Source organism: Plectrocnemia conspersa, unplaced genomic scaffold, assembly GCF_051122295.1.
Source record: "Plectrocnemia conspersa isolate PC_06_02 unplaced genomic scaffold, ASM5112229v1 ptg000012l, whole genome shotgun sequence".
NCBI classification, from domain to species: domain Eukaryota; kingdom Metazoa; phylum Arthropoda; class Insecta; order Trichoptera; family Polycentropodidae; genus Plectrocnemia; species Plectrocnemia conspersa.
The window spans coordinates 8,887,277-8,913,112 of record NW_028277176.1 but is presented as its reverse complement, the minus strand read 5'-3'; the positions used below and the strand labels follow the sequence as shown (position 1 = coordinate 8,913,112).

General features: G+C 29.4%; 1 protein-coding gene across 1 annotated transcript in view; it reads left to right on the top strand.

The window, feature by feature from the left end:
• Octalpha2R (alpha2-adrenergic-like octopamine receptor) overlaps positions 1-25,836 on the top strand; it is a 317,014-nt gene that overhangs the window by 28,625 nt on the left and 262,553 nt on the right. The window contains exon 2 of the mRNA XM_088200837.1: positions 14,139-16,565. Coding sequence (XP_088056963.1) covers positions 15,975-16,565 — 591 coding nt within the window. The 5' untranslated portion in view covers positions 14,139-15,974. The remainder of the gene's footprint in view (positions 1-14,138; positions 16,566-25,836) is intronic.

Genomic DNA, 25,836 nt, shown 5'->3' with positions numbered 1-25,836 from the left:
TAAATGAAATCAGTAAAAAGATTTTCCATACACAATAATATAATATATACTGTAATAATATATATTTAAATTATATATTACATATATTTTTTATATGCTTAAATTTCTTGAAAATCATTCAAAAATTTAGATTAATTACTTATTTTTCGAGAAATAGAAACTACTAGGTACGTGTAATTTTTTTTTCTAACTGACTTTCCTTACTAGGGCAAACTTTGGTTTGAACAATTTTATGGCCGAAATAAAAAGTTCAGTCAGTCTATAAATTTCCGATTTTCACAAGGTTGGACTTCATTTAGTCGAGCAGTAAATAAACACATAAATTAGTAATGTATTCATATAGTTCACACAATCAATGTTCCTCAAATAACAATAAATAAACATTTATTATGAGAATAACAACGTTTGATAATTGTTTTGTAAGCGAGCTGGCATATAAAAAAACAAAGGGAAATTCTCGCAACAATGAAATCACATTATCGACGATTGATAAAAAAATAATATAAAAGAAAAATGCGCATGCGCAAACCATTATTATGTCCATATAATAAATATTTCGTATCATAGCATTATCTTAACTGGCGCGTTTGCGTCATCGAATAAACGTTAAATATTATGACCATTGTCGCAGACAAAACAATTTTCTTAGATTTATATCGTTCGTGGAGAGATTGTGGAGATACAGTCGTAAATAAAGGCGTTATAGCCAAGTTTTGCCACGTGAAATATGTCATTTGCGTATGACATGTCATCATAACAAAGCCGCATTCCGCAGGCTAAAGTTTTAAAAGATGTGCCAATAAAGATATGAAATTATTTGCCCTTTAGCTCTTAAGTGCTTTCCGAATTCCACGAATCGCGAAACTTCCACGACAAAATTCCGCCATCTTTACAGAATTTTATAAAATTTCACTCCCCTTGAACGCCCCCGAGGCGCAGATGATCGATAAATTTGAGAAAATTTTACCATGGCTGCATACTTTGCGAAGTTTGTACAGCACAATAATTTATTATTGCAATCTGTCTTAAATATAATGCATACATAACATATAAACATAATGGTGGTTAATATATATTTTCAATGTAATTGAACCTGTTCGGTATGAGGAACAGTTTAGTTATAATAACAAATCTTTTATGTGCAAAATTAATTAAATAGATAGTAACCCTCACACAAAAGAGGGTATGGTGTATATAATTAAACTGTTATCATAAAATTGCTCTATTATTCATTGTTTATTTACTCGCATAGTGTTTAAAAAAAACTATACACAATTTAATGAGTAAAAATATTATCGGCTGACATTTTGTTAATAACAGCCACAATTATTCAACGAATTGGTATCATAATTAAATTTATAATATAGTGGTATATTTGAAACTGTAAAGATATTAAATAGCCTGATACAGGAGTCCACAATAAAATTAAAGAAACCGTTAAAAACTAATATTCAGTTAAAAGAGCATCGTATAATATCTTACGTCACTGTTTTATCTGTATACTTTTTCATTGTTTTTCGACGAATATATTCAAAATAGATTTTCTAAGCTTTTTGTAGTATTTTTATATACTTAAAACATTGGAAACAGTTGCTTACAGCATAGGAACAATCCGAAACAAGATTGTATAATCCGTTTTCGAGATATTCATGGACAAATATATAAATTCGGGTCGTCGGCGCAGTTTTGTGCGTGGGCTGCTTTGTCAAGGCTGTTTTTGTTTAGTTTATCTTAAATCTAATAATAACAAAGTTCATGGAAATTTGTTAAAAATAACCAAGGTAGCAATGCATTATTTAAATATTAAGTTTCATTCAGAACTTATTTGTCAATGAGATACTTAGAAAATATGAATAGTAAATTAAAGTACAAAAACAATTTATTTTAATTTAAGTGTACTAAAAAAATGATATATACACATTTCAAAGTATAACTTAAAATACAATTTAATATAAAAATAATATTTTAGAAACTTACTGTTGTTGCAAAGTTTTAGCCTGAAATTCAAAAAGTATATTATTATTTTATTAATTAAAAAAAATATACTTTTATAAATCACCGATTAAAATTAATCTATTACAGCAATCGGGGGTTACTATATAACTTTATTTGTATTTTCATTAAATATATTATATTGAAATCCTTATACTTTTTCAAACTACTGTATCTACTTGTACTTGCACTAGAGGCGAGTGCTTTCGTTATTCTGTTTAATGCTATTTGACTGACCTGAAACTTTTGCACTGAAACTTTTAAGTAAATTAATCTCATAATATTTATTAACCAACGCCTGCCGGCAAACAAATTACTGTTGAATTTCAGTAGTATACAATTATAGTTTTTTATGTTACTCTATGTTTTTAAATTGCTAATTTATTTTCGAATTAAAATCCAATATTTTTTCCTGTAATAAAAGATAAATTGGTTTTTAAATTACTGTAAAGCGGTTATTTGAACGTTAACATTATTTTATCACTATTCGATTAAAATTGTGCTTAAAAGATAATCTTGTAATTCAGTTTTGACAATCTTACTTGAGATGCAAGTAGGTTTGTGTACTTTTGCATTATTTTTTTGTGATTTTTTGTCCAGGGAGAAATCCTAATCTTTTTAATAAATCGAGTTTAATAAAAATTAAAATATATACCAAGAGCTTTAGAGATTAAGAAGAAGCGCTTTGAAAAATTCTATATCGTAGTCTTAATTATACAAATATCAATTTTTGTTTTACTATAAATTAAATAAAATAGAGTATTATACTTTATTATATGTTTTCTATATTTATTTTAGAATAAAGTTTTTTGTGCATTAGTAAATCGGGTCAGTTTGACGAATTGACACATTGTAGATTCTTTAAGGTTATTGTTAATCAATTATTGTGCAAAATAAATTAATGTACAATCTTTCCATTAAATTTTTAGTTACCGTGGTTATGTAAAAATATTAATTTAGTTTTTTATTTGTGTTTTCTATAAAAAAAATCTATTCAAATAAATTAAAAATAAGTCGATTGAGTGTTATAAAAAAATATTGTTGATCGCAATTCTAAATAAGTTAGTCATCCCTAATATATACAGCTAATTAATTTTTATAAACACAAAGCTATCGTTTATCATAATTAAATCGTGTTAGTATTGCATACATTTTACAATTCATAAATGGAATATTTTGTTATTATAGTATTTTATGGGACTCATATTACCATGGCTTTACTGTATATTTTATTTTCGTATTTATGTATTGCAAAAGTTATTTTTATGTTGCTAGAGTACATCTTGCTTCCAATAATGTATGTTAGTCTTCTTGAGAATTAAGATTTTTAAATTTCCCGAGAGGCTGGAATCGATTTGGTACAGTTGCTCGCATATTATTAGTTTTAAACAAGCACATACAATGGCAGGCGCCTAACGAGAACGGCGAAAACAAATCCTGGCAGATTGTATTACACAAACGACGACGCTCGCGCCCATTTCCATACTTAACATGACACGCGTATAATAATTTATACGGCTCAACGAAGGCTTTATCTATGCGAATCTCATATTCTTGCCAGGATAGTGTACACCTACATATGGGTACATGTGTAAGCAGGTCCTCGCGCCTGAAACTTTCTTTAATACGTTCGTGTCGAATCCACGTAAAAATGCACGCTTGCGAAAAAGATGAAGTAACAAGGTTTACGGCTTATTGCAGACGGCCCTCATCCCTCACGTGATACAATGTATTTTTTTTATACTTTGTATCAAACGAAAGATTGCCGTTACAATATTAATGGAATCTTTTATTTTTCTTGTGCTACAATGTCTGCTATTGTACATTGAAAATTATATTGGAAATACTATTCTTATATACTGTCGCCCTTAATGTAGTAGTGATATCCATATGTTACATAGTCGAGATAACAAGTGTTATTACAGTATTGACGAATCCTTAGCTGTTAGAAATACGGTGGTTACACAAATAAGTTTCTATTAAAAAAACAGCAGAATAAAATAAATCTGCTTCCAACCTCAAACCATCGTTATTGGACTAAAGTAGGCATATCAAATAACCGCATTTATCTCGACCAGAATATATTACGTGAAAAACATACATAAGAAACTGGTTTTAAAAAAAAATTTGAAGTTTAATCTGGTCTTCAAAGACGAGTGATTTCTCTAAAAGCGCATTACATATCTATAATTAATCACACAAATTGTACGTGATTTAAATTGTAAATAATAGTTATGTTAATTTTTTTTAATTTTTTAATTTTATATTATACATATAGATATTCTCTATGAGCTGTATCAGATCATTATTAGAGAGTTTTCAATACTAGACATGTAAGACCTAGGTCGATTTTATTCATACTTAATACATACATATTTATTCTTGAGCTTAAGAAAATCTAGATAAACCCAATCTGAATTATATTTAGAATAATTCGAATCTCTTAGATACGATACAATTTTAAAAACCTAAGGTCTGTATGAGACACAAACCCAGGTCTTTCAGGTCAATTTTCAGAGACTTATACCACTCGTCTATCGTGCATGTTATATAAATAATCGCGTGACCGCTAGTTCAGCACAATGTGTTCTGATATTTAGTTTTAGTAGTATTGTATCAACAACAATGCAAAATATACTATTATGTTATGTTTCAATCGGAATATACATTATCAGTATATTATATTTTATAATGGTATACAAACAATCGTCCTACTAAATTATTATTAATTAGTCGTCAACCAATTCATAAAAACAAATCATAGTTTTTATTATAAATTTAGATTGGTTTTAATGTCTATTTCCTGTATGTTTTTACATTTGTTTTGATTACTGTGGTGGACAGAATACAAACACAAAGTTTACCGCAATTCTACTTTATTTTAGATTTAAGTGTTAAAATTCATTGCAATATATTTTTTAATGTGTTTAGATTTAGATTTATTGTGTATCTAGTAAATTTATAAACTTTTGTACTGTTTTAAAAAACATTTTAAATATAACTTCGGAATAGTTATTATAAATATTTTTTTATAATTTTATGAATTTATTAAATAGCATCTAACAATATTTTAGAATATTTTTTTAATATATATGTTTTTCTAAAAAATTGTTCAAAACATATATTTTATGATTTAAAAATAGTGAAATTCAAAAAATGTTTATAAACGCGTATTGAATTTTTAAGGACGCATTAATTTTATAAATCATTTAGGGTGATCTATATTTTATGACTCATTCAAGAAGGAGTCTCTTTATAAAATGTCTCAATTTTATTTTTTCCGAATTTTTACTAATTTATTTATTCATTTAAATTTAATATATCGTGACCATCGTGACCCCAGTTAACAGGTTACCCCAGTGCGTCACGATAATTAAAAAACAATACATATTATTCCAGTACGCAAAAAATATAATAAAAATATTATAAATTAAAAAAAGTCAAACTGACGATCTGATAATACATTTCCTGCATCTTTATCTAATGTCTTCGACGGCAGCAGACATTAATACTATTTAAAAAATAGCTATTTGAGTTAATTCATTTGTAGTTATCCACTAATTCCCATTTAGTAGCAAATTTACTCTCTATTGGAAGCTCCAAGTCTCGGTGAAGATTTTCAGTTCTTACTTATGAAAGAAAATTTCCATATACTGCAGCGTTGTCGAGATTAATCGCGCGCTCAGGCTCCGTTATACACAATCCGTTTCCACGAAAGCAAAGCTTTCTCGCGAGTATAGCACACAGCCTTGGCAGGCGAAATTAATTAAAAACCTTTGACCTGGCGGCTGCCAAAGGAGCGCACCCTTTTCATTCCATCGCTCGGACTGAAGGGCAGGATACATTGTCAGCCCTATTTAACGCCCTCCCCGATTCGCAGACCCTTCGTTCAATATATACAGTGACGCCCTGGAAAGATCGGTCCATTAGCCTTTCGGTCCTTTTGCGACTAACTCTACTCATTTGTATAGTGATTTTTTTCTCTCCCTCCATCTCTCTCCTCCGAATTCATTAGGCGACCAGTACTGTCCCAAATCGGCCATAACTGCGTGTTTCGAAATAAACGGGACGTTTTGAGGCCTAATCGATACGAACTAATGTCCCTCGCGGGAAGTGTTAATATCTTCGTGACAAGTTTAAAACGCTTCGCTCAGCTTTAGGATGCTCTATTTTATATTTTATATTATAAAATTTCATCAATAATTTAAAACAATGGTAATTTACTTTTGCCTGTAAAAATGAGAATTAGACCAAAAATTGTAAAATGTCAATGCACCTTCTTATTATGTAATTTTTAATTAAAAAAAAATTGGATACATGTTTCACCTAGTATTATATTACAACTTGTAGGTTAAATGGCCCTACTTTAAACTTGAGTAAATAGATAGTATATACCTATTTTAAACGACTTGGATCGAAAACAAAACATATTTTTTTCTATTTTTCTAATATTTTTTTGCGTAACGAATATTTTTCAAACAGCTAAATATTTAGTAACGCTTTTTTTTGCAATCTGAGTACCTGCCGAATTTCGCAAATATTGGCAATTGTATTGGTTCATTTATATTTTTATGGTAACCAATTGTTTAGATCCATTTAAAAGTAGCCTTAATCCATTCAAATCTCCGATCGTCACGTATGCTTGTATACAACTGCTGTTAAAAATTAAAAATGATTATAACAAATATTTTTTAACGAGTCATTTGAAAAACTGGTTTCATGGTCAATAAGCAGTCCCGACTCACCTTCATACTCTGGAAGTTGCCCGAATCGAAGTTCAACTGAAATCGGCCGAGGTTGCCGAATTCCGAGCAGCGGCCACACTGCCACAAATTTCATATGCCGTCCGGACGGCGACCGTACGGCGGCTGCTGTTACATATAGTGCGTGCGATCGAAAAATGTGCCAAATAATCGCAATTTTTAAATTAGCATATTATTAAAATAAGTTTTTACCATAACGTATTATTAATTAAAATATTGAATATCACAGTGAGAATTATTAAATAAAAAAAAATATGTTGTTGTTTAAATAACACAGCGTAAATGAGATACTATATAATATAATAAAATAAACTAATATTAGGGTGTAACTATCAGCCTTAAAATTGGTTATAAATAACGATTGTTATTTACAAAATTTGATTAAAAGCAAATATGATGACAGATTTATAAATATTAAAGTTTATATATTATATAATTATTTATTTTAAACTGTTTTTATTTAAAAACATTTTTTTAATTCTTAAGCTTTAAAGTGACAGTAATTCCTTATTTTTTTATGTAATGTGTTAGCAGCAAAAATCTTGAAATAAGTATTCAACTTTTTTAGTTATTATTTTAATTTAACGTTTTTTGATATTTATAGATATTCATACACATTTGTTGAATATTTCAATAGACGCTGGCTCACTTAAAACTTAAAGATCATGTTTGCGGTCTGTTGATCGAAAAAGGTTAAAAAATCACGATTTAAAGGTTAAAAATAGAGAATATTAATATTACATTATTATTTTTTTGACTATGTTTCAATATTATAATAAGAATAAGGTTTACCGCAAGTAGCATATTTTTTAGTTTGTAATATTTTTTATATTTTCTCACATAATTTTTTACTTAATATAATTTTACTATATGTCAGAGCAACAATTAATAAAAAAATAATTCGTTTATATTTATATTTTCTATGCAATAAGGGGGTGTCTTAGTTTTTCGTAAATTACAAAAAGCGTTAATCGACTTAGTTTATTAAGTTTCTTCCAATTGAGCAAACAAAATTATAGATGTAAATTAAAATGCAGCTTTTTTTTAGCATGGTCCTAAAGAGTAACTGTGCAAATTTGATAAATATCATTTAAAAGGCGTAGGATTTAATTACATAAAAAGTAAACATATAAATACAATTATAGAAAACTTTCATTGCTGTTTTGTTGTATTTTAAAACTGTATAGCTTAAGTCAAAATGATGTTCTGTCAAAGTCATAGTTTTTTTAGAATTTTTTTCAAGTATAATTATAAATATATAATAACTAAATAAAAGTCGACTTAGTAGCAAATAAACATCATTCTTGCGTAAAATAATTCTTCGATTAATTCTAAAGATTAAATGAGTTATTACTATTTATTCTTAGTTATTTTTTTTAGTGTAACATAATTATAAAAAATAACTAAGTAAATATCCAGTTAGTAGAAAATATACAGTAATCACGTGGAACATATTTTAATTAGATTGCTAAGAATTCATAAGCTAATAATATTTATTCTTTCTTATTTTTTTTATGGGTATAATTATGTATCAATATTAAAAAAACTATCTAGTAGCATTTATAGAAGACTTCATACCTATTCTTTTTCCAAGAAAGCTTATATATTTTATTATTATTGTTGTTAAGATCTAGAATAAAAAATTAAACTTTGACTATTAATAATTTAAATCTAAAAATCACTAAAAGTAAAAAAAAATCTTTGACCCAGTGCATTGAGTATGTTACATTGCAATTTATAAACATTCGTTTATCGAGTCGGGGAGCGGTTTAAAATGAAAGATCAAATCGAGTTGTACTTATATATAATAAGAGGTTTTACAAATCGTACAATGCCTTCAATCTGTTTCGCTTTCGAAAAGAAAGACTAATCCGACGTCGTTCTCTTTGTCCGTTTAGCCCGACTTAAGGAGGGCATTTTATAAAATTTCGTTTAATTAATTTCAAGTGCGAAAGTGTGAAATTTAAGATTTGCTTTAATACTCTTTAATTCAATTTCTCGCAGCCGAAACCTTTTTGTCGTCGGGCGTCCATTTGCTTCTAATTATTCAAATTGCTTATAATTTGGGTCTGGAATATTCGCCGTCGTCGACGCCTAGTTAGTATTCGTTTAGACCTTTGAATCGGCAAATTCTTTTCCAAGTGTGTTCAGCACCGCCCGAAGGTCTCCTGCGGGGCCTTTTTGCGAATGGCACCAATTTGTTTTCATTAAAACACATTCATTGACTCGGCGATATAAATTGAGTCCCAGTGGACGGATGATGTCAAAGACCGATGATGGGAATTACTCATCGTGTAATGTGCTTCCTAGGCGAAAAATGTAAGAAAAGAAAAGACTGTGCCATGAGATTCACGCCCTAAAAAATCTTTCAGGACATTATATACATGAGCTAATATGTGCGTTTGGCAAAAACAACTATTATGAAATAAACTTGAGACTTTAGGGAGTAAAACTTTGATTTTGATGATTTTATTTACTGTGCATGACTTATTATTATAAATGTATAATAATTGTCATGCTAATATGAAGGAAAAGTTTTTTATAATAAATCAAATTTAATGTTGCATGGAATAAAAAAAAGTTGATTACAACTGTTTATAAGAGTGTAATTCAAAGCGGTAATGTTGTCAACGGATTCGTAGTCATAGTCGTTATATTCGTAACTCTTATTTTTTATTATTTTTCTCCACTAATTTTCGCTAAGGGTCCAAACGTTTTTCGAGACCTATTAAAGGCATCAAAGCAATCCGGACTGCCATTTTCATCCCGGTAAAAAGGCGAAATTATTTTTCTTCTTTCATTATAAACCTAAATCCAGCTTCTAGCCGTCTCCATTCGAGCGTAAACTTTTCTTTATTTTTCTCTTCTTATTTGTATTTTTTCTTTAATTTCGGCATAGCGCACACCACTCATCAGCCTTCGGAGCAGCAATTTTCACGCAGAAAAAAACACAGAATTTTATTAACTGTTTTTAGTAGATTTTTTCAAAGATTATAACACGACGCACCGCCTTTCTCGCGCACATTTCCCTCTCATTTGCGTTATTCGACGAGGTCGTCCAAACGCATTGAGCCATGAAAAATATTTATAATTTCAATAGAGCCTTTGCCTGGGAAAAATGTGTTTTTAATATTGTCGACGATTTGACGTAAATTTGAAAAAAATTCGCTTCAAAATGTATCGTTAAGAGTTGCTTGAAAATTACGACTGATTCTAAATTTCATTTTAATGTTGTACAATTTCAGTTAAAATAAATGTCTTTTATAATAACCAACATTTTCAGTTTTACAATAAAGAATATTCAACTTAATAATTTCTGCTTCTGACGACTAATCAATATATTTTTGTTGCTAGTTTTATTATAGTTTTGTTTATTGTGAGTCTATTTCATATTTTTAAAATTAAAATACAAAATAGTTTGCTTCTTCTGCCACTTAAGATGCATAATAATAGATTTCTTAAATCAGAAATTAAAGAACATTGCAATAATCATAGACATCATCTAGCAAATATTTAAAATTGGTGGTTACGACAAGACCAAACCAAACTTTGATTATAAACATAAAATGCTTTAACACATTTTGCTTTTTATGCATAATGTTTTTTGTAGCTCCAGATACCCAGTTATTAAGTAAATATTTATATGTGTTAAGCTTAATGCTTTTCTTATTTTTCCTTAATTTATCTTATTTCTTTATTACATTTATTACTATTCTTACTTAATCTCTTGTAAAGTAAAAAAATGGTTATGAACCAGTATTTAATTTTAATGTATTTTTAATCTGGTTTATTTAGTTTAACGATTATATAAAAAATCGGGAGATTATTATATATTATATTTAAGATAAAATTTCAATGATTATTCATAAGTTATGAGAGCAAACTTTAAAGATTTATATTTTAAGAATATAATATATATAGCGATAATTTGTTTAGTTAGCCAGACTTTTTATTGACTTTTTTCAAAAAAGCGACTCTAAAAATCGTAGCTCGGACGGAAAAAACAAAAAAAAAAGCTCAAACTTATTTATTATTTAAAACAGGGTTTCCCAAACTTTTTCAACGACGGAACACTTGGCAAATCCGAAAATTTTGCCGGAACACTTATTTTTTAGGTTGGGTAATTCATAATAGTATAAATAAAAATAAAAAATGTTATTAAATTTATTTAATAAACATAAAAATACAAATAAATAAAACTCTTAATGACTCTGATGATTTTGGGTTCTTAAATTACAATTTTTTTATATCAGGTACAATATTGGTCAGTTGTATTTTCATATCTGCCGTGGCGTCGAGTCTATTTCTGAATTTTGTTTTTGTTGCAATATATTTAAAAAATCCCACATCGCATAAATACGTCGTGGAAAATAGAAGTAAACAAACCAGAGCTTGTTTTGACACATTGGGGAACTCTTCAGTCAGACTCGCCCAGAATCATTTAATGGCTGATCTTTATATTTTTGTTTTAAATCAGAGTCATTAAGTAAATTAACTAAATTCTCATAATTCCTTGCACTTAAGCCCACTGGTTTAACTGTCACGGAAAATGGATTCCGAGCCCAGGAATCGTCCTTACTAGTTTTCGGGAAATATTCCAAAAGAGTTATTTTCAAGTTATATAGGTGTTCTAAAAATACTTGTAAAACTTTTTTATCAACTTGAAAATTCAATTCATTTAAACATTCATCCAAGACAGGAAAACAATCAAAATTATTAGATTCAACCGATAAAATCCAAAATTGTAATTTTTTATCAAAAGATTCAATTTTATCTCTCATATTAAAAATTGTAATACTTTTTCCTTGTAATGATAAGTTAACATCATTGCACTTTGTAAAAATATCCGACAGATATGCAAGATGTATCAACTAGGAAGGATTTGTTAAAAATTTTATAAAATGATGTTGCAAATTATTTTGTGCCTTCAAGAAGACTAATAATTCATTTCGAAGCTCATAAAGTCTTAATAGTGCTTTTCCTCTAGATAGCCATCTCACTTCAGTATGTAATAAAATTGCTTTATGTTCACTACCCATTTCATCGCACAAAATTTTAAATAATCTGGATTGAAGTGGTCTAGATTTTAGATAGTTTATTATTTTCACGGCTTCTTCATATCATTTTTTAAATTTGTGGAAATTTTTTTAGTCAACAGTGCATGCCTATGCAAAATACAGTGACTGCTAGTAGATTTTGTAGCTATTTTCAGGATACGTGATACAACACCTTTCATTTTTCCTACCATTGCACGAGCACCATCTGTACAGATATCAAAAAACTTTTTCCAGCCTATCTCTTTTGTAATGCAATCATTAATACAGTTGAATATATCTTCTCCTGTAGTTTTTCCATGTAGATATGCACAAGAGAGTAAATCTTTTTCAATACTTTTATCATATGTGTAACGAACAAATACCAATAGCACAGCTAGTCCTGCGACATCTGTATATTCATCCATTTGCAATGCATATTCACTGCAAAGTCCAAGTCGACGAATTAACTCTAGTAGAAATATCTTTAATGCGTCGTGAAACATTTCATTTTCAGTTTTAGCCATTGTAATCATTTGAAATTTGGACTTTTCTAGTGAGTCCCGTTGTCTCTTAAAAATTTGCATGTCTTTTCCTTTGTAATCAGAGTGTGTCGTGTCGAAGTGCCGGCGAAGTTTAACTGGAGCCAAAGAACTGTTTGCGAGTATTTTTTGACACAAAACACACATTGCATCAGGAGCATATGAATTGCTAATATACGTAAATCCAAAATGTAAATAACCTTCATCGTACTTTCGTTTTGGTCTGTTCATAGATGACACTTGTTCTTTATTCGATTTTGAAGAAATCACAGTTTTTGGATTATTTTCTTCTTCGATGTAGACGTATCAGTAAAAGTATTTGCCCTTTCTTTCGTCAAACTGTTTTCAACCAAAGATCCATGGGTAGTTTTTGAATATTATGTAAATTCTGTAATATTTTTTTTTGTCACAATGTAAAAAAATCTGTAGCAATCAGACTGAATTAATGTACAAGAAAATTGATTCAAACTTTATTTAATTTATTTACATTTCCAAAAGTATACACCCAATCCTGTTTTTACGCAATAAATTAGTTTCAGGAATTAACACGTAAAATAAAAACGCGTGAAAATTATCCGCAATAATCTTTTGTAAATTTGACAGATTGGATCCCAAGATTGATAAATCTTGTATAAAAATCACGTACAAGAGAATTTGCGTAAATTAATCGTGTAAAAAGTGGTATTCGTGGCACCAAAAAAATTGCATAAAAGTGACATCATATAAATAAAATTCTCATAACAAGTACTAATATCGTGTGATTAATTAACAAAAAAATATTGTTTAAATTCAGTCAAATTTTGAAGTTAAAAAAAAAACAATACTTGCATATGAAACTTTTCGCTCCAGAATTTATACACATCAATGTTGAATATTTAACACATATTTTAGAGTTTCTTTATCAGAGTAATGAATAATTTTTATGTATTAGCAAGACTAACAATATTTTTAATCTACAATGAAATATCTATTTAGGCTCCGCGGAACACTTATTTTGGATCCGCGGAACACTAGTGTTCCGCGGAACATAGTTTGGGAAACCATGATCTAAAATAAGTAAATATAAAAACTGACGTAGTTTTAATGATATTTTTATAAAAACTATATTTATATTATTTTTTTTACTCATAAATCTATTTGATTTTGGCAAACTTTAATAAAAAAAATATATTTTTGAATAAAAAAATAATATTGGTTTTCTTATTAGATTAATTATTTAATTAGAGGTCTATCCAATTATGATAATAAAAAATGGTCATAGTGGTGTTGGTATATATGTAAGAGCGTTAATCCATGTAATTTATTATAGAATATGTCATTTATATTAATAAAAAAAAGTAAAAGCGTTCAGGTTCTCACATGATACAGTCTGACAATTTTTAATTTTATAGATGTTTACAACCTGTTGACATTCTAGCCACTTAATTTTGTTGTATATTTTTCAAGAGTAACATTTAGTTGTGTAAAATATGTTTTTGATGTCTTGTTCAAGCTGTAAAAAACCTGTTTGTGACATTTTGTAAAACATGCAAAATTTATGCCTAAATGGTTTATTTATGACCCAGAGCATCAAAAAACAACGCTTCTCTATTCAGTTTGCATGGGACATTTGTACATGACAATAAGTGCTTACGAGTGCTCATAGCATGTTGGTAACTCGCTTTGTAGTTTAATCGCCCCTTGTTTATCCATGCGTATAACGTCGATTGTTACAATTATTCCGTGCGCTCATCTGTCATGGTCGACATGTAAATTATTATCAGCTTAATAAGGTTTTGTAACGGTTGTTATTATTGTTTGAATTGCAGAATCCCGGAGAGTCTGACGGAGAGAGTGAAGCACCGCAACTTTTTGACAACTGCTTAAAAACGGACATTATCGCACGTCAGGCAGGCAGAATCTGTCAGTTTTAATCAGGGATCAAAAATTTTTCACCGTCAAATGTCCATTAAACCTTTATGACGCGGAGTGGAAAATGGTGACGTGCAAAGTGAAGTGACAACGTAGCAAAAATGAACAAAGCGACGATGGTTCGCTCGACAGTGTTCTTGTTGTGTCGCAACACGAAAACTAAAAGCAGGATCAGTGTCGGACATTCGTTAGCCCATTAACTCGACATCACACCTCTGTGCAAATTGAGATACGCCAGTTTTTCGAGGGAATAATCGATCGGATGTTATTACTCAAGTGAATTCATTGACTCGAATCTGAAGACGCGCTCGAAAGCAGACAGAGATGGGCCACTCTATGTGGCATCCCAAAAACTTTTAACAGATGGAGTGATTCTTTTCGATCGATGTGCTTTTAGTGCGGCCTTTTATTTCGTTCCATATAAAAAAAATAATAATAATAAAAAAATCGGTTTTATTTTTATCTAGTCACGCGCGGAACCCGAACCGCAAAGTTTTCAATATATATATTAGGTTTAATATGACGGTTTTTCTCGGTAACGTATTCTAAATGTCTGTGTTAGAAAACCAGTGGCAATATTAGCACTAGTATACTACATTTGACGCCAGAAATAATTTATTTGCTCTCTCGTTGAAAGCTGCTCTCGCTGCGTATACGCCATTACTTTGCCGACGGACCGGCTAAATTCCTGTTGTCGCGGTCGTAAAAACAAGCGTTGCCAATTTTAGTAAAACACCCGGAAAATGGTTTCAGCAACGACCTTTTAAGTGGTTTCGGGCAGAGAGAGAAGCTTTTGCGAATTGACAGCCCGAATAAGTTTCGTCGCGTTCAAAACGTGCAAAATCCACAAGTGCAATAATAAATGATAACACCTGATAAGGCTGTAAGATGTTTAATTTCTAAATTAATTAAATAAAAGAACCAAAGATTTTACGCTTAAATTAATTAAACCAATAACCGAACGCATACATATGCGTTCTAAAAAACACATAGTTTGTAATAATTCATGTATGTGGCGTCTTTTGTTGTTCAATATAACTAAAACTGGATAGCAATTTTGAATAAATATATATTTTAACGAATTAGATTAAAATACGTTTTCATTTTTCTATATACGTGCGTGTTGTATAAAAAATTGTCATATTCATGTTTAGCGTAATATGTATATGAAAGCGCTGCGTTCGGAGCGAAACGGGTTAAAATTTTGATACTGTAAATAAAGCGTGTTATATAAATAAATAAATATATATCCAAATATTTTTAATTAATAAAAAAAAAATAGTCAAATATTTAGATAGTAAAAATTTTCTTAATAAATCATATATCAATGTTGTCCTTTTAGATGTTGTCTATAAAATAAAATTGTGAATATGATAAAATCAGTGTTTTACGTTCGTTTCGTTTTGTAAATAATTTATATGTATCCATTCGCGTGATTATTAAATTGTATATATATAATAATAAATATAACAAAATAATTTAATCGATGCTTGTTTGGGACCAAATGCCTGTACAAAGTTAAAGCGCTGAAAGTTGGTTTATTTAATTAATTACTTCAACTTAGGCCGGAGTACGAATATAAATTGTTTTTTATAAAAATATATTTATTTATAATAATATACGTAAAGTATTTATATATATAAAAAATAAAAGTAATAAATTCTGTGCCTACTATTCTTCTGTATGTATACGTTTAACGGACTCGTCGGGTCATTGAGCCATCATCGAAGCGAATGATTCACTCCAGACAATACAAGGATATTAAGTACGAAGGCTGTACCGGAGAAGCTGAAAAAATGCACAACTCAACCTTCCCGGTCCTGGCCAACTACAGCTCGTTCCCTTCGTCATTCCTGACTCAGGATGAGTATATGGCCCTACAGGGCCCCGGCAATGGCACCGCTCAAGACGCAAACCTGACCCTGTCGCCTACCAACGACAGTTATTATGGCAACCAAACGCTGCTCGTCTACAACACTTGGTATCCAAGTGGGTATTCGCTGTTGCACATAATCATCGCTTCGTTCATAGTGACCATCCTTATGATTATGGTCGTCGTGGGCAACATGCTAGTGATAATCGCCATTGCCACCGAGAAAGCTTTGAAAAACATTCAAAATTGGTTCATCGCCTCGTTGGCCGTGTCGGACTTTTTCCTCGGCCTCGTTATAATGCCGTTCTCGCTGGCGAACGAGCTAATGGGCTATTGGATATTTGGGTATTGGTGGTGCGAAATATATTCGGCTATGGATGTGTTGTTGTCGACGGCGAGCATCATGAACCTCTGCCTTATATCGCTGGACCGGTATTGGAGTATAACCCAGGTGAGAAATTTTAAATATATATATATATTTTTTCATTTGTTAATTCTCCCTCCATTAACATAATAACGTATAATTAGGTCATAATTTAAATTGTTTTATTTTGTTTCAATTTTCTGGTTCAAATAATGAGTTTCTTAAATTATAATTTAATGGTTTAGGTCTGTCTGTATTCTGACTTTATTAACAAAATAGCAAAATATTTTTTTTAATGTAAAGAAAATTAGTAAAACGTACTTAAGGTGTTGAAATTCTATTCAATAAAAACATTTCATTAATCAGCTATCACCAAATATAATTATAGATTGTTTCAAATGAAATAGAGATATTAAACACTTTATTTTTATTAAATTACAGTCTTAATATTCAAAATATGCTACATTCATAAAAATTATCTTTTGCTACCTTTTATAAAATTAATAAAACCATTGTTTATAAAAAAATTTAGTCTTAGAGGTTTTAAAATCTTCAAAGGCTTTCATAATATAACTTTGATTATTGAATATTGTATTTCGAAGAAGTGAGTCTGAATGTTTTAAAATGTGATAAACTGTAAGAGAAAGGTCAGGATAATATGGGGAAGAGGCAAAATTTTAAATCTTAATTTGATTAATTTTGTAACAGTATAATTTTCGGTGATGGTGAACTTTTTTTAGCTCTGTGTTAGATTCTAAAATACTCTGGCTTAATTCAGGTGTCGTTTCATATTTAAAAATATTCATTAATGAAAAAAATTAACAAGTTCTTTATTTGTCATTAAATTTTCATAATTTGTATATGTTATTACCTTAACGCATTAAAGCCCATTCACGCGTTTTCGCGTGATAATGAAATTTTACATTCATTTCGTTCACACATTTCCGAGGAATAATTTTTTTGTCTAGAGCAATATATACATATAAAATCCCGCAAAAATAACGGACCGTAATGTATTAATCTACAACTATTATCTTGGTCTAGATTATAAGGTTAATTATTTATAGAAAAAATGACAAATACCTCTTTGTGGGTCTGTTATTTTTTATGTAATTTTTTAGAAATAGCTAAAAATTTTCATTCCAATTTTGGCGAGTCATCAAAAAATATTTTAAATACAATTTTAACTTATAACAGTTTTTGCAATTCTAATGGATGTACTCACACAAAATGGTTTACATGGCATTTTTGGTTCAGTGTAGAGTGCCGGAGCTAGCGGCGGAAGACTCTAATTAAACCCCCACTTTCTCCGGGGACTTGCAGGTGTCACAGCAGTAAGCACCTGAATGCAGATCATTAAACTTCTCGGACGGTTCGTTATTTAATATATGTTTAGGTAGCTTATGCTTATACCTAAACGGTAAATTTTTAAGGTTGTATTTGCCTAAATCAGTGCTATTTATCTTTCTGCTTGTTAAACTTTTGTAGAAGTTAAGTGTCTAACTATGACAAAAATCCTTTATCGTCTTTAAACTTAGTTGACGTGTTAGTTGTAGGGTGGGCATTCTTAAGCACTTGTTTTGCAAAATACCTATTTTGCGGAAGGAGCTATGGCATATGCTGGACCACACATGAACTCTATACATAATAGATTTATATAACAAGAGTTTATTTTTGCTACTGAGACCGCTTCTTCTTTGGAAAATTGGAGCAATAGCTGAAATGGTTGCGATTCCTTTTTGTCTAATGGCTTTAACTTGTTTTTTCCAATTTAGATTGCGATGCAGGTGCAACCAGAAATATTTACAAGATTTTGTTCTACCGTTAATTTTTATTTGTGATAAGAGTGTAGCTCTTGTTGTACGTGCCAGCATGCTAGCATCTGTTTTGCCGTCTTATATTTTTATCTTCCACTTGCTGTAGAAGTTGCGCAGTTGACGCAATCCGCTTTTGAGTCTTTTGGCGATTATTTTCCTGATTGATGAGCAAGTATATATTACCAAATCATTCGCATATAATGTAAATTGACAGTACTGTACGATTGGAACACGTGTATACATAGAAAAAAATGAGGGCCGAGAATGCTGTCCTGCGGCACTCCCATTGGCACTTTTCTCGAGACTGAGTTTTCTCCTTTGATTGAGACAGTAAATTTTCTATTGCAAAGATAATCATCAGTTATGCGGATAAGTAAAAGAGTTCATCATGCAGTGCAGTTCAACAGTGTCTAAGGCCTTTTCTATATATAATAGAGCCATGCCAGTTTCTTTCCTGATATTTAATTTTATTAATATAAATTCGGCAACTCTAGTGAGCTGGTCTGCCGTCGAATGACTCTTAAAAGTATCAATTAATTTGTATCATTTACATTTACAGCCATAGTAAAAAAAAAAATTTTTTTATATAATTATTTATTAAAAAAAGTAAAAACAGATAATTCTTACATAAGTGACTTTCTTGCATCTCGCAATCGGTTTTTTTTATTGATTTTAATGTTATTTAATAACGAGAATAGGATTTAATGAAAGTACGTAGAGAGAAAAATCGAGGTTAAAGCTACCGCTAGATTTTTAATGGTGCTAAAAGTGTCCGGTAATTGGTTACTAGGTTACCACTAGGACACTTTTAGCACACAGAAAACTCAATATTTTACATTCGTAATGGCACTCTTTTACATTTTACAAACTCTTTTATTTTTAGATTTGGAATTTTAGACACTAAGTTGATAAATTCTTAAGCCCAGATGCTGTCTTTAAATTCTGCAATTTGCATCTCTAAATAATTAATTTGCATCAACTGAAAACCGTTTAATTTCAAAATACTGTAAATTACTTCATTCAGATATTCATTTTAGTTGTCTTTTTCGAGCTTTTAAATTAATTAAATCTATCGCAGAACGAGTTTTATATATGTTGGTGCTTTATGTGCATCTGCTCCATTTAATTTTATATAGTTGTGCTAACGGTCCGAAATCCTTTTTTACTCGAAGAAAATACTTTAGGTTCTACATCTTGATTGAAAAGTTTAAAAGTCAAAAACTTTTTTTTATCGAAACAGTACGTCAAAACTTTTGCCAAAACCTTGTAATTATAAGTTTTGTTCATTCATATGAACAAAGAGATTTGTAAGAGACATCAACATGTTGACCCACTTATGATAATTGAGCCAAGGAAAGTTTGCCATATTCTTGTCCTTAATCGTAATCTATGAAAAGCATTTTACGAATCACTCAAGTACTTTTCTTCAGCTCAGTCACCTCAGCACTCTATTATAGATTCAATCATCTTCTGGCTAAAGCGCTATTAAATTTACTATTATTGTTACAACTGACATTAAATCATTTGATTCTGTGAACTCTGGCTTGCCACACAACACATCCTGATGAATAGTTTCGATAGACGTGCAGTAGTTTCCATAAATAATTTCACAAATCCTGCATTTTTTCTTACCATATTGGGTACCTCATCTGTCGTCACTGCTGTATGTTTGTGTTTAGTCTCATTATACCCCGTTTTTATTGACATTTATTTTACGTGAAACTGGTGCACATCTTTTTTTCGTATATGAATATATGAGACATTAAATAATTTGTCCGTTTAGTAGCTCATCAGCGACTCACTTCACAACGCTTGAAGAGGAATGAAATTTTTTAGATTTCATTTCTCTTCAAGCGTTTCCTGTATTGGATATTTGTTAAATCTTTCTCAAGCTGATTCAGATGGTTCGTCGGTCTTTTTTAGTATTTTATGTTTGTCTTGTAGATCTCTTCTTTTCCCGGTCCCATATTCAGGTCCCGGTGGATGTATGAATTTGGAACAGACCATGGGGCATCCAATATCATCCTTAGCATTTTACTTTGGTATCATTTTCACTGATTGTGCTTAGCATTGTAGTTCACTGTAGCAATGAATCCTTCACCAAGAGTGTGGTAAAATTCTTCGAAGACTTTTGTTTTGATTTTGTGCTTTGGAGGACAGTATATTTTCCAGGTAAATTAAATTTTTACTTGTGAATATCGACACAGATCATATAGACTAGTTACTTTAGCTAGTTTAAAATAAATTAATATAATTAAAACTTTACTCTAATGCGTATTGAAGCAAATTACACATTTAATTATTGAGGCAACCTTACTTTTAGACTAATTTAACACTAAAGTTATTATGAAATAAAATTGCAATTTGATTTATTTTATACATATCTGATATTCTTCATGATCTTAAATATTTTATTATCGAAGATTATTTTTACTTAGTTTGATTTAAATTAATCATCACGATATTTATCCGTGAGATTAGAAACAATGATAGTTAATCAAAATTATAGTTACACGATAGAAATTACAAAGCACTATGGTATATGACATTAAAACCCAGATCTTCTAAGTAATAGTCACCGATTTATACTTATCGTCTATTGTGCTAATAAAATTGCGCGACGAAACTAAATGATTATTTGTTATTAATATTATATGAAACTTTTATATACTAGTATAAAACAGTAAATGACTTATTTTTGGTAAATATAAATAATGTAATAACTTGGAAATTAAAACAAATCTTATTAAGCATTTAATTACATTTTGTTACTTCATTAAAATTCTTACAGCATGTCGTATAACGTGTTAAATAAATAAAACTAATAATTTAAATAAAATATGTTTATCTTTATCTTTAAAGAAAATTTGGATAAACTTATTTTTTAAGAAAAGTATCAGTTTAATGAAAACACGTTCCATTTTTTGCGCATTGCAGCCAGTTTACCTTTAACATTATTTCCAAGAAAATATGTGTATATTAGTAAAATAATACTATAATACGCACGTATCGTGAATAAATATATTTTTGTATTATCTTATCGGAAATACAGATATTAATAAAATTACTTGGAAATTAATTTTAATTTTAGTATATTAGTAAATATAAATTAACTAGAAGTTTTAAATTTCTCATTTAACATATACATTTTTTAGCCGGCAATTATTTGCCTGAATTTATTTATCGTAAAACTATTTTTAATATTTTATTGTATTAATTTATATATTAATTGTTTCTGTAAAAGTTGTATGATTATTTATACATAATCTTAAACAATAGATTGATTTATAAAGTAACACATGATAAGTGTTTAAAAAGCAATGCAATAATTTAGTAGTGTTTTAATTTTTCAGTAATTCAGTAATTTTGATTTATTAAAATTATTATTTTTTCGTGCTCAAGCTATTCAATAAACAAATTTTCCTAAAGCATTGATTTTTATTATCTTTTACATAAAAGCTACTAGGGCAATATGAAGTAATTTAATTGCGGAAAATTTCTATCAATCTGCTACACTTTGAACTCGATACATATAATCTTGTTTTTTATTTATTTATTATGTATTGTATGGTATAACGAAAAAGCTACTTTAAAGCAGTATCATTTTAAGAAATGTTATTTTTTATTATCATGTATAATCACTTGATCTTAATTATCTTTACATAAATAATAATAAAAAATGTGATTTTTATCCTTTTAATCTATATTCTTCTTATGCTTTTTAAGACATTTATAAAGTTGGATAAAATTTATTTTGATTGAGAAAATATTTTTACGTTAAATTCAGTGCATTTATTATTACATTTATATAATACCATTATTTATTAATTATTAATACAACACATTCGCAAGCTAAATAATCAGTATATCTAATGAAGGTTTAGAAGTGTCGCATAAACAAGCCGATTGTAGAGTAGCTTTATCCTTGGACCCCAGAACATTACAAAATTTACGATCGTGTCCTTTGATCCGGTCTATTAAGGATAGGACGTCCTAATTCATAGCCACGTCCTATTTCTAAACCCATTTATCTTTTCAATAAGCTTCCAGTAGGATACGGTTAAATGCGAATATTGAAATATCAAATGCTATTCAATCTTAATCTAAGATATAGTATTAAATTTTAATATAGAATGGATAACACGTTTAAGCAATAAACGTCTAATTTTTATCACGTTTAAACATGTCTGTTGGTTATTTATGGTTTCGTTTTGGCAGCTTTGCTCGTATCCCAATGCCAAAATTGCCATGTCAATTATAGTACAAGCGAAACGTTTTGGATCGAATCTCATAAATTTGTTACAAATTTGGTCTCGTGAAAATTTGAAGTCAAGCATTTTTATTTTCCGGGCAACAGGTGACCTGTTGGTCTCTAAACCTGCACGTGAATTTCTTTGCCGGAAATTGTTCGTCTAAAACTAATATGTTCAATATATTTTTGTGAAGATAAATTACTGATTTTGTTAATTTGGATTCAAATTAGGATACATTTTAGAATTTACCGTAATAAATAATGCTAATAGTTATAAATTAAATACCCTTTTAATTTAAAAATAAAACCCATTAAAGATATTTTTATGAATACAAAAATATGTAATTAATGGTATGTGAATATAATAATGCAGTATAATATTGTAGATATTAGGTTGTCTTGAAAGTGTACAAAATTATATTATTCATCATTCGAAAAATAATGTATTTTTTAAAGCAATAATTTTTTATGTCAATTTTTATATCTGTTTCTGCGGAAAAAAAATGTGAAAAAAATATGATGATTTTTATATTTGATGAAACAGAACGGATTGATAGACCGTCGATTTTTGAGAGAATTTTTGGATTCCATATTTATACCTAATCGAAAAAAATTCTCAATTAAATCTGTTGTTTACTTACATTTTTTTATATTTATATTAATATATAGACGGAACATATAATATATTATAAAAATATCAAGCTTAAAGTTTGCCGATAAGTAATTTTTTTGGCATTACTCTGTAGAAAGCCCCCATACATTTTTGCGAACTGCTGATTTTCTCGCGGAGCGTTTTATTTTCATCTGATTATTAATGTAGTTCTTAGATTACCGAAGTGGCAGATTAGGGTAGTTCAGAATCGCTCACATTTTTTTGCTATTCAAATACTTCCGACCATTATTAAAAGCTTTCAAGAAAGAATGCATGTTTTTAAGTTTCTGGCACGGGCCCACCCTTTCTTATGCAGCCGTCTTAACAAAATTAATCATATTCGTACAAATTTAATTTTAAATAAAAATTTTCGATTTGGCATTATTTTTGAGAAATTCTTGAGAAAAAATACTAATCAAACCTAACAATGTACGTTACGTTTTATTACTTTTTCAGCTTTATATAAATTTTGCATTGTTTTAAAATTACAATTATACTTCTGATATTTATCCATGTGATACTAGTTACTGGCGATGCATTTTCCGAATAAAAATCACTTAGGAAAATTATAATGTACGGAAGACACATCGTACTTTCCCAGATGAATTATATGGGAATTAGAAATTACCGCTACCCGACGTTATTAGACAGTAATCCACATGCTCCGTACTAGGTCTTAGTCAGTGCTGAATGTCGATATTGAACACAATTACGGTATTTATAGTATAATGTATTCTTGCATGCAAACAACTTCCTGAAATTGCTTTATTATAGTTGCTATTCACGATATCACACATGTGAAACCGTGTAATTCAATTGTTCTATGTGGAAAGTTATATCAGGCGGATAAATAATAAAAATCAATTAATATGCATTATAAATTATCAGATCCATGGTCATTGCGTATTAATTCTAAGTTTGTGATGTTAACTATACACAGAAAAAAATAACTAATATTTTTATACATATGCATATATCAATAGACAATTATCACAATAAATGTATTTATTCTATATTAAGTACAATGAATTTCGATATTGTTTTTAATATGCTAATTATTAGTTCCCAAATAGATAGCTCATTTCATAAAAACATTTAAAGTAAACATGTGTTTTATTCTCTTTTAAGGTAATTAAAATACTTTCATTAGAATTTATTTAAGGTTTGAGAATCTTAGGGGTGTTGACTTTGTAGCCAGTGAGACTCAAGGCAGAAGCTAGTTAGACTTTTATCACATTATTTAGATATATTGCGATAGACGATAAATGGCGAGATGTTTTCTCCGAGCGGTGGTGGAGAAGCTGGCGGCGGGATGCGTGAGTCCATGATAGTATGTTGTCCGCAGGCGGCGGGCTTCTGCTGGTCTTTTCGAGTGGCTGCTGGTGACTATTCTCTCCTCGACGGAGTCCAGGCTTTTTTTCTGGTCGTAACGAAGGCTTATGTGTGTGATCCATTCTTTACGCTAGTCTTGTTTTCTTGTTGATGAATGATCATTTTGGTCACAGTAAATTAACGCAAGTCTTGAGACAAATACCCTATCAAACATGATCATCTGTGTGTGGTCGCTACATTTATAACCGAGCCAATAACATTATGAAAGCCAATACTGTACATACATTAAAAAGGTTTTAATGACAACATCTCAATTAGATCTACCCGAATATTGGGTAAATTTAATACTTTTTATTCCTATACATTTTATTAAAATGTAACAGTAGCAATTTGTATTTAGTTGGTTTATGTTTTAGTGACATTTAATATAATACATACATAAACAAAGTAAATATGAATCTGAAAAAGGTTATATCTTTAAAAGAAAGTAATGCTGATATATATAAAAATGTATCATACATTTAAAGGTGATTTTTTTAATATTATTTTTTTGGATATCCTAATATATTCGTCTCTATTAAAAATTAAGCTTTTTAACACTCCAGTGTTATGTTATATTTACTTAATTGTATACTATAAGTTTTTATATTATTTAGTATAATTAGCGACGTAACAAAAACTAAAATAAATTAAAATCATTTCAAGCTTAAATAATTAGTTAATGTCCGAGTACGCGTGTCTTTTGTAAAGGTGTTTCATATACAAGAGCGGGTAAATAAAGTTATAATTTAAATACAAAAGGGTCACTATATACATATATTATTTTAAACATAAATCATATTCTGGATGTTCCAAAAATCATGGTTCAACCTATTTTTTTATAAAATTTAATATTATTTTTTATTAGTTTCAAGCTATTTACAAAATTAAATAATAATCAATTACAGTTATTAATGAATATATGATCTCAAAAAAAGTTAAATAATCCAAAAAATTACAGTGCTTCACCCCTAATGGCAATTCTAATAATTAGTTTAAAGTCCAAGCATACGATTTGTTATTAAAAAAAGCAAATTCATTAAATATATATATATACAAAACGCATACGCAAGCTAGCCGCAGTTTTCCCAAAATCCCTCGGCCACCAAAGTTATCCTGACAAAAACGGCACTGAACCATTTTTTGCGTTCGAAAACCTTTATAAACCCGGTCTTGTTAATATGAACGCTTTGATTGCGTTCCATTTTGCCCATAGGTCGTGACCCAAAACTATGTAACCATCTTAATTCCACTTTATCGCTAAAG